The sequence below is a fragment of the Nelumbo nucifera genome, chromosome 2, assembly GCF_055504915.1.
Source record: "Nelumbo nucifera cultivar China Antique chromosome 2, China Antique-T2T, whole genome shotgun sequence".
NCBI classification, from domain to species: Eukaryota; Viridiplantae; Streptophyta; class Magnoliopsida; order Proteales; family Nelumbonaceae; genus Nelumbo; species Nelumbo nucifera.
The window spans coordinates 59262424-59279348 of NC_142650.1; the positions used below are offsets into that span (position 1 = coordinate 59262424).

The following is a 16925-nucleotide window of genomic DNA, read 5'->3' on the forward strand; positions in this document are numbered from 1 at the left end:
AGTTCAGATTCGGTCAGATAGGCTGAGGCCTCAACCCTAACCCATTATCCAACCCAACTTTTATGGGTTGGGTTTGGGATAATCTGGCTCAAGTTGCAGCCCTATGCAGAAACACCAACAAAAGGTAATTTAAAAGTTAATAAACCATTATAAAAATGCAAAATACATAAGAATGTATAAAAAGTAAACAAAAAAGAAAATTTATAGAAGCCACACTCCTGGGCCAAGGTGCGAAGTGACTCAAATGCACATCTATTGAAATGGATATTGCCTAGGTTCAAGCAAGGTGCCTACCTTAAAATGCATCTTGCAGCCTTGTCTGTGTATCCTTTTAAAACATTAGATAGATATAGAACCTTTCAAAATAACCTTGTCTTAAGAGCCATCTTGCCTTTAGAGCTATGTTGGATAGAGCCATAGACACTTCAAAATGGATGCCATGTCCATGTCAAACACTTCAGTTTTTGGCATAAATTTCCTATTGTCTTTGTCATGCCCATTTAACATAGCTTTCAAATGTTCTATTGGAGAGGTTAGAACTTTGGGTCTAAGGATAAAGGACTCTTCAAGGATCCCAATATCACCCAGTTAACTTGCTGACAGACTAGGCAAGGAGTGTCTATATTAAAGAGAGTTTAATAGTTAAAGTACCGGGTTTCATTACCTTTTCTTTCAAACCAACACAGACTTCAGGATAAACCATCAAAATCTTTGTTTGTATCAAAATGTTCTGACATATATGTACTTCTAAGCTAACCCATCAGGATCTCTTACCACTATGGGAAGTTCTTTTGTATTTTCATATTATCATTGTCTTATTTTCTTTTGAAAGATCCTCTTTCTCCAGAGAGTAAGAATTTCCCTTCTTTTTCATATGTGATCATTGATGAAATGTCATTAGTAAGTATGACCAAAAAAATTAATTCCATCAATCGACCTACCTCTACAAGAAAATTCCTACTCAACTTTAATTCTTTATGACTAGACTAAGATAGCAGAAAAAGCTATGTTGAGGATATAACCTTAACGAACATCTCTTCTCAATTAACATCTTAAAATCATATTGTATGCTATGAGGAAATACAAAATTTAGAAATGATGGATGGATACTTGGGGTGAAAGATGAGAGTACCTATTGCATAAGAAGTTTCCAAAACGACAGGAAAGCATGCAATCCAAGAAATCAACCAAGAACGCCTGGATAACAAAATTAGAGTCAAAAGATCAGCAAGTACTTATCCAAAATGAAGCAAGAAATAGTTTTCAGATATCTCATTAGATATGCTTCAAATTTCACAAATCAAAGGAAGCTACATACCGAGGAAAACTCAAAAGCAAAAGGATACATCCGAAGCAACTGTGAAACACAATCAACCCACTGCATACCAAACCAGCACAGTATGAACTATCTAGGATAAGCAAATCATAATCAGATGCAAGCACCACACAGAACAATTGATATCCAGTCCTAAGAGAGTGTAATTGTAGAGATATTATGGGCTGACCAGTTGGGAGTAGCATTTTATCTTGTACCTTATTGTACAGTATGTTTTATTCTTTCTTGTAAACTTATCGTATTTCTTATTTGTTTTAGTGAAGGGCACAATGGTCCTTTCACTTTTATGTGAAATTTTGATCTATAATGCAAATCCTTCGGGCATGTAGATGTATTGGCACACCCATTCAACTTCTACTGTCTCTTTTGAACTGTCTCTACCATGGTATCAGAGCAACTTCCAACATGGATCTGCTGAAAGCTTTTCTCTTGCTGCTGTTTTGCTTCGGTTAAAGTACATTATAGGACTGTTATGTTGCTGAAGTTTTTGGTTATCTACCAGGGACTGTTTTGATCAGTCCCTTTTCTTGCTGTTTCCTGTAGAAGATGAGACAACAGGTCAGGGTTTTGTTTCAGATCTCACTCCTACCTGTTCAGATAACTCTGACCAGATCTGCTGTGGCCCAGACTTCCTCTCTCTCCCTATATCACTGTTTTGGTGGTTGTACCATTGCTGGTAGGGTTTCTAATTTTCTTGGAATCGACTCTAGACTTTCCTTTTTTGGACTATTACTTGGTCTACTGTTTTTTGAGAGCATTTTCTTTAGGAAATCTGATTATTCTCCATTAAATCAGATCAGTTTTGAGTGATTTAAAGTCTGTTCTTTCCTTTTTACTTGTTACAACACTTGTTCTTGGTGTTATTTTTGCTGAAATGGCTTTAGACAAGAGGGAACTGCTGTCAGTCAAGTTTGATGGAAGCAACTATGCTCTGTGGAAGTTTCACTCCCAGTTCCATGTTGAGGGGCAAGCCCTTTGGGGTTATATAGATGGTTTGGTGGTCAAGCCTGATGAATTGGACAGCAAAGGGATGAACCAGTGGAAGATAGATAATGCAAGAATAGCATCATGGATTCTTGGCTCAATTAAGACTGACATAGCCATTCCAATGAGGGGTTTTCAAGACTGCAGAGGAAATGACTGAATACATGCAAAAGGTCTATCAGCAGTCCAGCCTCTCTTGACAATATCAAATTGAAACAGAGATCTTTCCTACACTCAAGGGAAGAAGAAGATCCAAGAGTACTATGCTAGTTTTGTCAACTTATGGACTGAGTACAAATTAATGCACACGGAGGACTCTTTGTCAGCTTGTTTGTCAAGAAAATGAAGGAGCACTTTGATAGAAAGAAGATCATGCATTTTCTAATGCACTTCAGGCCTGAATATGAAGTGATTAAATCAAATATTCTGAGTAGGGATTCCACCCCAGGTCTGGATATGATATTGGGGGAACTTCTTAGGGAAGAAATAAGGCTGGATACTTAGTCTACCATCAATTTGGGAAGCATGACTCTGGGGCTGAAGCTGCTTCTTTTGCAAACAACCAAAACCAAAGGACCTTTACAAGGTACAATGTTATAAGTGCAAAGAATATGGTTGTGTTGTTTCACATAGCCAGAAGAAAAACACTTATGCCTATTGCAAGCAACATGGGAATATAATATCTGAATGCCCCACTTGGCCATCTAAAAGAAACACTTCAAGTTATAAGAAAAATCAGCATAGGGCTTCTCAATCAACCATGGATAACTCAGATGGTGTACATCCCTTCCCCTCCAGCACCTACTTTTTTTTTTTTGTCTTTTCTTATTAGCAAAAGGAGAATTTTATTCAAGAGAATCAGTTACAGGATTACAGCAAGTAGAACGCAGACATTGCACCACAAAGTGTTACAATAAAGACCAGAAAAGCTGCTACCTATGAACTCCCTGTTTGGCTAATGAATCAGCCATATCCATTTGCAGTTCTCTTGATCCAGGCAAACGAGGCATTGAGTTTTCTTGCTAGGCTTACTATCTCCCTTAGGGGATGTCTATAAATCAAAGGAGCATTACCCCTAGAATTGGTCCATGATATCACTATTCTTGAGTCCCCTTCTATCTCTACATTCTTAAGATCTGCTTGCTCGGCAAGTTTTAACCCCTATAGCAAAGCTAATAGTTCAGCCTTTAAAGAATCACCTTCCCCTAAAGGTCCTCGGTACATAGATAATACTTTGCTTGAGGAATCTCTGATCACACCACCCATGCCTGCCAGACCTGGGTTTCCTATAGAGCTCCCATGAAAATTCAGCTTGACTTTGGTGAGACCTGGGGGGCTTCCACTCCATCACCTTTCTTTCTTTCTTCTCAGAAGAGTGTGCCACTTCAGTCCACTCTTACTATATCAGTAACCGAGAAACTTTGAAAGAGCTGAAGTGTTTCCACCCAGTGTGCAACTTTTATCTTTATGGCCTCCGCTAGATCTTCTTTTGACCTATACTTCTCGTTGAAAATTCTTGATTTCCTTTCCTCCCATGTAGTCCACACCACCGCTGCCCTAACTGATTTCCACATAACCCTTCCTCTTTTTGTTGGCTACCTTAGAAAGTTTGGGTTGAAGAGGCTTACTACATCCTGGGGTCTACTCCACCTCCAACCAAAGAGAGAACAAAAAGATCTCCAAACAAAGAGCACAAAAGGGCAATAGGGAGTCACCATGTACAGAGCAAAGAATGCACATACGAGGGGAGAGGCATTTATTTGGCCTCTTTTTTTGAAGCATGCCATAGGTGTTCACCTTCCAAAGAAAACCTCCAAGCGTAGAGCTTGAATTTTTGGTGGAATGGGCTTTCTCCAAACCTCTTTCACTGGGAAATTTTCACCCCCAACAGAAGTTGGCATGAGAGTATTAAAAAAAGAAGCATAGGGGAAGGTGCCATCAAATGAAGTAGACCAAACTCTAGTGTCCTCCAAAGATTGATCCAAGAAGGCTCACTTAAGTTTATCAAGAAAAACAAATAAGAGACTCACACTCATTGTCCCTCAAACCCCTTTTGAACCCAAAATCCCTACTCGGTCTAACGTGAGAAAAAGTGACAAAATTTGATATAGGTTGTAACTTGTAGTCTAAACTGAATAAAGTTTAGGGAAAAGAGAACAAAAAGGAATATCATCATCCAGCCAAAGATCTTTCCAAAAGAGCACCCTAGAACCACAACCCACATCAAATCTAATGAAATTAATAAAGATTGGATATACTTCTTGTATTGCTTTTCACAGAGATCTCGAGGAAGATGTGGGGGCTACCTTTGCATCCTAGCCACTGTTCATCAGCCCATGAATGCTTTCTATCACCTTGTACAACATGTCTTTCCAATGGAAACCTCCAAAGCCACTTTCCTAACAGAATAGTATTCTTGTGAACTACGTTCCACAATCCTAAACCTCCCTTTTCCTTTGTTTTTTGACTTTCTCCCCCATAACTAGGTGATCCCTCTTTCTATCCCTAGGTTCCCAAATAAAATCCATCATAAGTTTTTCTAGTTGTAATGCTACTCTAGCTAGAATTCTAAAGGTGGATAGGATGTAGACTGATAGAATTCTAATCAGGGCTTTTTCCCACCTATGGATAAATAATTCCTCTTCCACAGTACCAACTTCCTTGTAAACCTCTCCACCACTGGTTTCCAAAAGACTTCTGGTCTTGGATTCCCTCCCAAAGGTAGCCCTAAGTACTGCAACAGCCACTTTTTAACCTCACACCCCAGAATCTTAGCTAGCCCTCTCAAACTTTCATCTCCAAGTTAACCCCTTCCATACAACTTTTTCCCCAATATATATTCAACTTGGAAATCAATTAAAAGGAACTAATGAGCTCACATAGATTTCTTATACTCTCTTGATTACCTCCCTCACAAAATAAAATGATGTCATCTGCAAACTACAAATGTGAGACTATCACCTCAAGTCTTCCTATCTTCCATCCTCTAAATAGGTTGCTTTGATCAGCTTCCACGACCATCCTACTTAGAACTTCAGCAATTAAAGTGAAAAGGAAGGGAGAAAGGGGATCCCCTTGTCTCAACCCTCTTTTTCACTGGAAAATAATCTCTAGCCACACCATAATCATGACCGAGTACTTCATGAACTTAGGCATCCCTTCATCCACATCCTCCACTGCTCCCCTAATGGGCATATTTTGATGTTGTGAGAACTTTATTGCAACTCTCATGCACCTACGTCCTTTTGGGCAGAGGTAGCCAGCAGCTGTATACCTTATTAATTTGCTTCCCTCTAATGTTCTCTGTGATACCTCTCCTTTTCGATGCTTATTTCATCACCCTCCAACTACTCTTTGCTTCATGTTTTTGTTGTGCTTGCTTTGTTCATCTTCCTCGTGAATACACAAAACTTATTCCTCAATCAACTTTATGTGCTTTCATGGGACATAGCCTAGATCATAAGGGGTTTCTCTGATATGACCCTTGAGCTCAATGGATTCGGATTTCTAGAAATGTTGTCTTTTTGGAGAATGTTTCCTTCTTTACTCACATTGTTAGACTCCCTGCTCCTATCTCTATTTTGCATTCTTTTGATGCTACAGGTATTATGAAGTCCACATCTATCTTCTTGGAATCTTCTTCACCAATATGTAAGGAAATGATTGGCTGCCCCAGCACCTGCACCTTTGCCCCCTTCCCCACCAGCTCATGGTTCCACTCCTCCTAACACTATAAGTACTAATCTAGAGCCTTCTTCCTCAAAACCTATTTCATCTTCTCCTCCACATCGTTCCTCTCGTATCTCTAGACCCCCTAACCACTATGGTTTTCCCACCAATCATTGCTCCTCTACTGTCTTGTCATCTAAAGATATTCCTAAGACCATCAGCAGACTATGACAGTCCAACACTAGAAAGATGCTATGGATACAGAAATTCAGGCCCTTGTAGAGAATCATACTTGGGACCTCATCCATGTGCTCCCAAATGTTTCAATCATTGGTAGCCTTGACATATACAAGGTGCGTATGGTTGCACAAGGATACAAGCAAGAGTATGGGATTGACTATGAGGAAACCTTTGCACCAATTGCAAAGATGACTACAATCCGCTTGGTGATAACTATCTCAGCATAGTTTTCAAGACGTCTTGGAGATTTTGTGTGACAAGCGACAAAAATTTTATAATATAAAAAACTAACTCTTGGTTAGTTCCATAGTTTTATATACCATACAGCACGTATTTTAATTGAAAAAATAGCAAATCTCTTTATTAAGAACATTAAATTTCCTCTAAAAATGTGGCAAATCATAAAATCTAAAAGATAAAAATCTTTTACATAAATTAATTTCATTATTTTCAAAAATAATACCACTATAATAAGTATTTAATAGAGCAATTTCATATCAATAAGCAGCTAAAGAAGGTTATTAACTTTATATGATAAATATTCAAGATGAAAAGTAAAGGGCACCTAGTTGCTAACAGTCAAGGCGTTTGGGCGAGGCACCCAGCCAAGGGCACCTAGTTGCCTAGGTGACGCCTTGACAACTATGTATCTCAGTACTGAAAATTGGGATATTCATCAATGTTTATAAAGCCTCCTCTTAGATACTGTAATGATCCTACTACGGTCTGTTGCCTCAAGAGATCTCTTTATGGTCTCAAACAGGCACCTCAAGTTTGGTTTGATAGGTTTCATTCTATCATTACTGTTGAGTGGGCCGACTTGTGTTTAGTTTATTTTCTTTTAAATTAAGATGTTGTTGGGCCTTGGGCCCATTAGTTTTTTATTTTTTAAAGAGCTGTAATTATTTAGTTTGAGTTGCCGCCCTACTAAGGGCATCTTTGTAATATCTCATATTTAAGTTAATTATAAATAGAATGAGGGGCTGGTGGCTAGGGTTACGATACACAATCCTAGTTGACCTTCTTCTTCTTTTCTTCCTCTCCTCTGTCTATTGCTGAGATCTACAACTTTCTCCTCTTCCTTTCACAAGAAGCTTGGCCGAATCAGCACATAAGGCTTTCTACTTGGTATCAGAGCAGGTTGAAGGTTCTTGAAGTGATTCTCTCATGCAGCCCTAGATCGGCCGACTGCATGGAGATTTAAGAGGCTGATCGAAGCTCTCAGGTAAGCCCAGTTTTTGGATTTTCTTGATGGATCTATATGCCCTGTAGCTGGTCTAGGGTTTCTCATCAGAATCAGGAAAAACTGGAGAAAGGGGAAGAGTCATGTTTTTGTTGGACTCTTCATTTTTGACCTAGGTAGTGGCGCCCTATTTTTTTTTAGGGTTCTTTGGAGTTTTTTATAAGGGGCAATTCAAGCCCCACGTGGTTTGGAGGCTTCTAGAGAGGGCGGTTGCTTTTTCTCTCTCTTCTCCCATCCCACAGAAAAGGAATCTTTCGTGGGGAGAAAGTTCAGGACACCAAAGAAGTGTCGTTGGTTCCAGAAGGTGTTTTGTTTGTTTTTGCTGCATTTTCTATTTGTTTTCTATATCCTTTTGAGAAACATGGAGGGACACAGAGTTGAATATAAGCCCGGGAATGAAATGAGACCTGTGGGAGGAGGTGTTGGAGACCCCTTCGGAGCTGGAACCATTACTACAGTTAGGTTGGATGGTACAAACTACTTGGAATGGTCCCAATCTGCAAAGGTGGCCATTGGGGCTCGTGGAAAATTGGGGTATATTACTGGTGAAGAGGTGAAACCTGAAACTGGCAACTCCCGGTGGGTGCAGGAAAATTATATGGTGATGACATGGTTGTGTAATTCCATGTTGCCACATATAAGTAAAAATTTTTTATGGGCAAATACTGCTAAGGAGATATGGGATGGGGTTGCAGAAACCTATTCACAGAAGGAGAATGTTGCTAGGGCTTATCAACTGAGAAATCAGATTATTGCTACTAGGCAGGGAGATAGATCTGTTGTAGCTTATTTTTCAGTCCTTAAGACCCTGTGGCAAGAGATTGACCATCTAGAGACCTTTGCTTGGGAAACCACCAAAGATGCAGCTACCTATCAAAGACACTTAGAGAAGTATAGGGTGTTTGAATTCCTTGCTGGCCTTAACCCTGAGTATGACATTGCACGACAGCATCTTCTTTCTAGGGACAGTGTCACTCTCTCCCAAGCATATGCATTTGTGTCAGGAGAGGAGTGCAGGAGGGATGTAATGATGAAGAATCTCATGTCTGATCAGTCCGCTTGGTAAGTGCTGTGAAATCTAAATAGAATGGCAATGAGAACAAGAAGGAAGACAAAAGGGACTTAGTCTGTGACTACTGTAAGAAACCGAAGTATACAAGAGATACTTGTTGGAAGCTTCACCCACATCTTGTGCCGACCAGATTGAAGAATAAGAAAGGAAATGCACACATGGCTGTCACTGGTGACACTCCGGCCCCCCCTACTACAGCTGCCTTGGAGTCCGTTGCAGCTGCTGCAGTAAGGGCCGAGCTTGAGAGGTTTGGGTTACTTCTAAATCAGAGGGATACAGTTAGTTCCAATTCATCCGCAACCGGACAACAAGGTACAAGTAGCACAGGTGGAGCTCACTCTACCTCCCTTGCCCACACAGGTAGTCCACATGTCACTGCAAACTATGTCTCTGCTTCAGGTAAGGAGAAATCTCCTTGGATTATAGACTCTGGAGCCTCAGAGCACATGACCCATTGCTCCACCATTTTCTCCTCTTACCAACTCAGTTCTGGCAGAGATAGGGTCTCCACAGCTGATAGATCCCATGTTCCTATTGCTGGGAAGGGATCTATCAAGATTAATGATTCCATTTGTTTACCCTCTGTCCTCCATGTTCCTAGATTGAGCACCAACTTGTCATTTGTTAGTAGTTTGACTAAGAATCTGAACTGCTCAGTAATTTTTTCTCCTGGACGTTGTATTTTGCAGGATCTGGATTCAAAGAGGACGATTGGGAGTGGTCGTGAAGTGAATGGAATCTACCTCCTGGATACTCTTCCAATTCACCAAAGTCATCATGTTTGCAAGGACAGTGAGTCAAAACCTGTGGATCAGATTATACTTTGGCATAATCGTCTGGGTCATTTGTCTTTTTCTTCTTTAAGTTCTTTGTTTCCAAAGTTGTTTGAGTTTGTGAGTCTGTCAAGGTTGAAGTGTGAAGGTTGTGAACTTGGAAAGCATTGTAGACACTCTTTTAAACCGAGTAATAAAAGATGTTCTTCTCCTTTTGATGTTATTCATTCGGATGTGTGGGGCCCTTATCATGTTCCCTCTATGGGCGGCTATCGCTATTTTCTCCTGTTTGTGGATGATTTCTCTTGATATTCCTGAATTTACCTGATGAAATCACGCGATGAGGTACCATCCTTGGTGAGGCAATTCCATCAGATGGTATTAACACAGTTTGGAACTAGAATCAAGATGTTCAGATCTGACAATGCTAGGGAATATTTTGAGAGACATCTTGCCTCATATCTGTTGGAGTATGGTGTTGTCCATCAGAGTAGTTGCTCCTACAGCCCACAACAGAATGGTGTTGCAGAGAGAAAGAACAGACACATTGTTGAGACGGCAAGAAGCATGATGGTCATAGCTACAGTTCCGATTCGTTTTTGGGGTGATGTTGTTCTCAGGCAGTATATCTGATTAACAGGGTGCCCTCTCGTATACTTGGATTCAGCACTCCATTCAGCCTTCTTTTTCCTCAGGGGGAGATGTTTCACATTCCTCTAAGGGTGTTTGGGTGTGTCTGCTTTGCGCATATTCTTGGTCCTTACCGTTCGAAGCTTGATCCCAAGGCAAAGAAATGTGTCTTCCTTGGATATGCAGAGAATCAGAAAGGGCACCGCTGCTATGATCCAGTCTCTGGGAACCGATTTGTTACTATGGACATTACCTTTTTCGAATCTACATACTTGTTCTCAAGGAATCCTTCTCAGAGGGAGTGTTTTGGGGAAGTAAGTCAGCAGTCTATCCCTCTCCCAGTTCTAGTTCCTGTGTCTACTATTGTGCTTGACAACTATCCGATGTCACCTACCTTGCCACCCCCTTTGCGTTCCGTCTCACAGTATTACTCACGGCAGAGACTTCATAAGGAGGTTGATTCCACTACAGCAGAACTCACACCACTTCCTGTTGATCCCTTGGAGACTCCAGATTCGGCTGATACAGATCCAGGTATTCCTCTTGATCCCACTACTATTTCAGTTCCCATTGGTCCCACTAACACTGTTACAGATAACCTTGATCTCCCTATTGCTCTTAGAAAAGGGAAGAGGAAGTGCACTGCTCATTGCATATCACAATACTTATCCTACAGTGGACTTTCTCCTTCCTACCGTGCTTTTCTCTCTTCTCTTGATTCCGTGTCTATACCCAAGGGTGTTAGTGAGGCTCTCTCCAAACCTGAGTGGAAGACAACTATGCAGGAAGAGATGGAGGCTTTGATTAAGAATCAGACATGGGAGATTGTGGACCTACCAGAAGGCAAGGAGACAGTTGGATGCAGATGGGTTTACACAGTAAAATATAAGGCAGATGGAAGCATAGAGAGGTACAAGGCAAGACTTGTTGCAAAAGGATACACACAGACCTATGGCATTGATTATCTAGAGACTTTTGCACCAGTTGCAAAGATGACCTCTGTTCGGATACTCCTTTCTCTTGCTGCCTCATACTCTTGGCCCTTGTTTCAACTGGATGTAAAGAATGCTTTCCTAAATGCGGATCTGTAAGAAGAGGTGTATATGGATCTTTCAGCTGGTTTCTATGATAATGTTGAAAAGGGAAAGGTATGCAAGCTGAAGAAGTCACTATATGGCTTGAAACAGTCTCCCAGAGCATGGTTCGACAGATTCAGAAAGGCCCTGATTGTTTTTGGCTACACTCAAACTCAATCTGATCACACCTTGTTTGTGAAGCGCAGGGGATCCTTGGTGTCAATCCTAATTGTTTATGTGGATGATATTGTTGTCACTGGGAATGATCTGAGTGAGATTGATACTTCTTAGGCATCGAAGTTGCAAAATCGAAACATGGAATTTTTATCTCTCAAAGGAAGTATGTCTTGGACCTTCTCCAAGAAACAGTGAAACTTGGAACAAAGGCAGCTAGCACCCCCATTGATCAGAACCATAGAATCAGTGCATCAGAAGGTGAACCAGTAAAGGACCTTGGGAGGTACCAAAGACTTGTGGGTCGGCTACTATACTTGTGTATGACAAGACCGGACATCTCCTATGCAGTGTGTAGTGAGTCAATACATGCATGCTCCACGAGACCAGCACTGGAAGGCAGTTGACAAGGATCCTTGCTTATTTGAAGGGACATCCAGGCAGAGGCATATTGTTTACTGATCATGGACAGCTGAAGCTAGAGACCTGTATAGATGCGGACTGGGCAGGATGCCTCGATGACAGAAGATCAACTTCAGGAGTGTGCACCCTAGTTGGGGGTAACCTAGTCTCATGGAAGAGTAAAAAACAAACAGTTGTGGCAAGATCAAGTGCAGAAGCCGAATATAGGGCCATGGCACATGGAGTTTCAGAACTTCTCTGGATCCGTTCTCTGTTAGAAGAAATCGGTGTTCAGGTAGAAGAACCTATGATGCTATACTACGATAACCAGGCAGCAATTAATATTGCCCATAATCCAGTCCAGCATGACCGAACTAAGCACATAGAAGTAGATAGACATTTTATCAGAGAAAGGGTAACTTCTGGAGAAGTTTGTCTTCCATACATTTCTTCTGATCTGCAGCTTGCTGATGTCCTCACAAAAGGCGTTGCAAAGAATAAGCTAGAGCATGATCTACGCAAGTTGGGGATGTGTGACATCTACTCCCAACTTGAGGGGGAGTGTTGAGTGGGCCAACTTGTGTTTAGTTTATTTTCTTTTAAATTAAGATGTTGTTGGGCCTTGGGCCCATTAGTTTTTTATTTTTTAAAGAGCTGTAATTATTTAGTTTGAGTTGCTGCCCTACTAAGGGCATCTTTGTAATATCTCATATTTAAGTTAATTATAAATAGAATGAGGGGCTGGCGGCTAGGGTTATGATACACAATCCTAGTTGACCTTCTTCTTCTTTTCTTCCTCTCCTCTGTCTATTGCTGAAATCTACAACTTTCTCCTCTTTTTCACAAGAAGCTTGACCGAATCAGCACATAAGGCTTTCTACTATTACAGAAGCCGAATTCATGCAAAGCCTCTCTAATTATTCTCTGTTTTAAAGCGGGCTAAGGGTATCGTTCTTTTTCTACTATATGTTGATGATATACTAATTATTGGTGATGACCATGAAGGTATTTCCCAACTCAAGAATCTCTTGTGTCAAGTATTCAAGATGAAGGATCTTGGCTCTCTGACTTACTTCCTAGGACTAGAAGTAACTCGTTTCCCTCAGGATACTTTGTAAATCAGCAAAAGTATGCTATGGATTTGGTTCGGCTAGGTTGCCTCACTGATGAGAAACAGGTGGATACACTCCTCTTGAGATGAACCTTAAATTATCTAAGGATGATGGCGAACCCCTTCATGATGCTACATTCTCTTGACAACTTGTTGGCAGCCTCATCTATCTCACCATGACAAGGCCCGATATCTCCTATGCAGTTCAAATTGTCAATCAGTTTGTTTCTTCTCCCGGACAGCCCCATATGACAGCAGTTCTCAATATCATTAGGTACATCGGGGCTATTGCCTCTTATGAACTATTTTTCTCATCATCATTTGATTTTTGATAAATGAGACGCCACGATTTTTATATTTTTCTCATCATCATCTTTGAATCTGCTAGCCTATGCAAATGATGATTGGGCTGGCTACCCTGACACTAGAAGATCTACCACAAGTCAAAGTGTTTTCCTGCCTCCTGGGTGATTCCCTTATTTCCTTTAAGTGTAAGAAACAATAGACTGACTCCAAGTCCTCCATTGAGGCAGGATAGCAAGCTATGTTCTCTATCTGTAGTGAAATTGTGTGGCTTCAGGCTCTTCTTACTGATCTTTACCTCCAGACTCCTACTCCTATTCCCATCCATGCAGATAATGTCAGTGCGGTCAAGGTTGCCTCTAATCCAGTTGTCTACAAGCACACCAAACACATAGAGGTTGGTTGCTATTTCATCAGAGATCAGTTCCTTGCCAGACTAATCACTCTTCCCTATGTTCTGTCTGGCCTTCAACTAGCTGACATTTTCAATAAGGCTATGGCGCGTCCTTGCCACAAGTTCTTGGCTGACAAACTGATGCTTCTACCATAGCATCAGTTTGAGGGAGTAGAGATACTATGGGCTGATCGGTTGGGAGCACCATTTTATCTTGTACCTTTTTGTACATTATCTTTTATTCTTTCTTGTAAACTTATCTAATTTCTTATTTGTTTTAGCGAAGGGCACAATGGTCATTTTCACTTTTATGTAAACTTTTGATATATAATGCCAAATCTTCTGGGCGTGTAGACGGATTGACACATCCATTCAACTTTTTCCGTCTCTTTTGAACTGTCTGTCAGTAGCTGGTGACCTAAGGAAAGCAGTCACCAAATGATTTCAGGTAGTTATCTGCCAATTGGAAAGAAAAGGTTTAGCCACACTTGATGTTTGCTGGAAACTGAACCAAATATATCATGCCTCTCCATGCAAATAATTATTTTCTGGAGACAACTGAACCAAATATACAAACTACTAGTCAGCAGCTCAAATCTGCTTCAACTAATGATGTATAACGATGCACTTGTCGATATAGAATATTTTATAATTACTAACGATATAACAAAAGATGCCCAAGCACTGAGAACATGAATTTTCTGTGAGTAATCCATAAGAGAAGGTTTTCCAACATTGGATATTACCCAGAGATAATATACAGGAGTTTGCAAAGTGGATTATGTTGAATTTTTTATAACACACAACTAATTTATTCAAGCTTTATCTCAATGCTACTAACACACACAAGCACACACACACAGCACACACAAACACTGTGTTTTTGTAATCAACTCACCTGCAAGAATATGGGAGAACAGTTGTTTGAAGTTTGTGCATGTGATGAACCACTAGCTGGTGTTGAACTTGATGAACGCATGGGTGAGGTTGAAATATTCCCACTTGAAGATTGTCGTGATAGTTCTGGAGTTGCGTTACTATTTCCAGATATTGTTGGCATTCCCATACGATCTGAAAATGGATGACCAAATGCAAGCCAATCCTTTTCCACTAGTGCCTGAAAGACATTACATTCCAACTGTGTGATTTCAGGCAAACCCATATCCAACTAAGCTAGTGACATTGTGGTTCTAACCTAAATTACATTTTGCAGCAAACCAAGCATAAGATGAGGTTGCAAACTAAAAAAACAGACTCAGAATTAATACCTGAAACCCATTAAATGTCCGGTAGTAAGGATCAAGCAGCAAACTAGCAAGTGAGACTAACTGAGTTGTTCTATCCCATCCATCACTATGCAAAACAGTAAGCTTGTCAAAATCAGAAAATCTAGTCCATTCCAAGTTATCTCACAAAGTAAAAAAAAAAAATGTAGAAACACTCGAGGATTGTCAGGGGGAGAAAAACAGTGGAGTGATTTGCCAGAAACCAATAAGAGATCAACATGTGAATGCTAGAATTTACAAGAAAAAATCAACATGTGAAGGCCAGAATTCTGTAAAACCCAAAATAGACAATTAGACATAGATAATAGTTTTAATCTTCTGTAAAATAAATGAGATGGACAAGCATGTTTAGTAATACAGTTGACATAACTTTCTTGCAACATATTACAGAAGCAACTTGAGTAGCCCAAACCTAAATCCAGCCTAATCCATCCCAAACTTTGCATGGGTGGGCTGGAATTTTCAGGTTGCAGGCTGGGTTTTGACCCGAAAAGTTGGAAGCGAATCCAGATCAGTTTGGGCTTGGGTTGAGGCCTCACATAGCCCAGGCTCAGACTGACCAAACTCAAGCCCATCCAAGGAACCATACTGAAATTTAATCAAGTCTTCTTATATAATTTATGCATAGAATATTGTAGGCAGACAGTTCTGGCACACGGTTCACCTGATCACCACAATTTATAGTACCAGCAGCATCATGGATTGTGCCCCCTGATAAAAGACAATAGTGCACCACCCTCCCTGAATGATAACAACTCATGTGTCATGGTTTACAGTGCCAACACCACACTGTTTATAACACCAAATGGAACAATTGCATTCCCACAACCACTAGTCCATGTTAGCAATCAATGGGAAGTTTGTTTTGCAACACTTACCATGGTGCCCCTTACATGGACAAATACATCAGATTGCCATATTATTTTCTGGAAGCCTTGAACCCATACAAATAAGATTAAAGATGATGGAATAATTGCTCTGAACTCTACTTGATACTTATCGAAAAAACAAAAGAAAACAAAACTTGCCCTGAACTCTTAAGAAAATTTTCCAGTTAAGTCCTATGATCTTTGTTAGAGGCCAAGTGGAGAATTTGTGTTAAGGCCTAGATCCTCCCGCAGTCCCACCTGACCCAAGGTATGGACAAGTATATAAGAGGAAGAAGACACCTCAGCAAGCTTGACAGCTCAGGAATTGATTGTAACCAACAGATTCTAAGACTCCCATGTGTAACAAGCCTATAAAAAAGCCATTTTGAATTGGTTTTTTTATCAGCAGAAAATATATTTATTTTATTAGATTTAATTAAAGAAGTAGTTAATCCCCAACTTTCAAGCCCAAGTTATAAAGAATCCCAAAACAGTTGCCTCGTCACAACTGATGTTTTAAAGTGCAGAGGCGTTCCACTACCTAGAGGTGTGAGGCGTAGTTCAGAATGTAAGGAGGAAGAAGAAGGAGGATCTCATTTTTCTTTATTTTTAATAAAAATCTTTTATATTACGAAGAATGAAGGTGCATAGCACTAGTTGAACCCCTAAAACAAATAAACCAAATTGGGCTGCATTGAAAAGGGGGGCTGGGGGGGCTTCAGGGGCAGAGCCCCCAACCCACTTTCTTTCTCCCTTTGTTTTCTTCCCTTCACTTTCCTTTTCTTTTCTTTCTTTTTTTTCTCTTTTCTTTTTGCTTCTCTTTCTTTCTTTTTCTTTCCCTACCCTTTCTTTTCCTTATTTTCCTTTTTTTTCTGTCTTTTTATATGAGGTGTGCATGAGGCATTAGTGTTTTAAAAGCGCAAGGTCCAATTTGCGCCTAAGGCACAAGGCGAAGCACGCACCTTTTTGAAGCATGGCACAAAATTACAAAACAAAATGCTAAAAAAATGTCAGAAAATTCAAAAAATGCCAAAAAAATTAAAAAAAATAAAAACATTAAACATAAGGTTAATAAAAAATATAAACTTAAATTTTAAAATAAATGTTTTAAAAAACCTATTATCTAAAAATTAAAATACATAAACATAACATGCAAAGCATATTCAAATGAAATTTTAAAAATAAAAGCAAACATATAAAGCATTTTCAAGCATGTAAAACCCACAATCTCTTTTTTTCCCCAATTGCATTGATTCAAGTAGCTAACGTCATGTAGAGCATATTGCATTCTTGATTCTATGAGTCACCTTTGTACCACGCCCCTATTTGCTAATGCTGTTCATTCATTCATTCCAATAAAATA

At 40.0% G+C, this 16925-nt stretch overlaps 1 protein-coding gene across 5 annotated transcripts in view; it reads right to left on the minus strand.

Moving 5' to 3' along the window:
• LOC104612520 (phosphatidylinositol-3-phosphatase myotubularin-1-like) overlaps nucleotides 1-16925 on the minus strand; it is a 63988-nt gene that overhangs the window by 3022 nt on the left and 44041 nt on the right. For 3 of the 5 annotated variants that reach the window (XM_010279958.3, XM_088896984.1, XM_010279960.3), the window contains 4 exons: nucleotides 14676-14760; nucleotides 14306-14524; nucleotides 1319-1378; nucleotides 1133-1197 (listed from right to left, as the gene is read on the minus strand). In XM_010279958.3, coding sequence (XP_010278260.1) covers nucleotides 1133-1197; nucleotides 1319-1378; nucleotides 14306-14524; nucleotides 14676-14760 — 429 coding nt within the window. The remainder of the gene's footprint in view (nucleotides 1-1132; nucleotides 1198-1318; nucleotides 1379-14305; nucleotides 14525-14675; nucleotides 14761-16925) is intronic. The other 2 variants (XM_010279959.3, XM_088896985.1) reach the window with 1 other exon arrangement.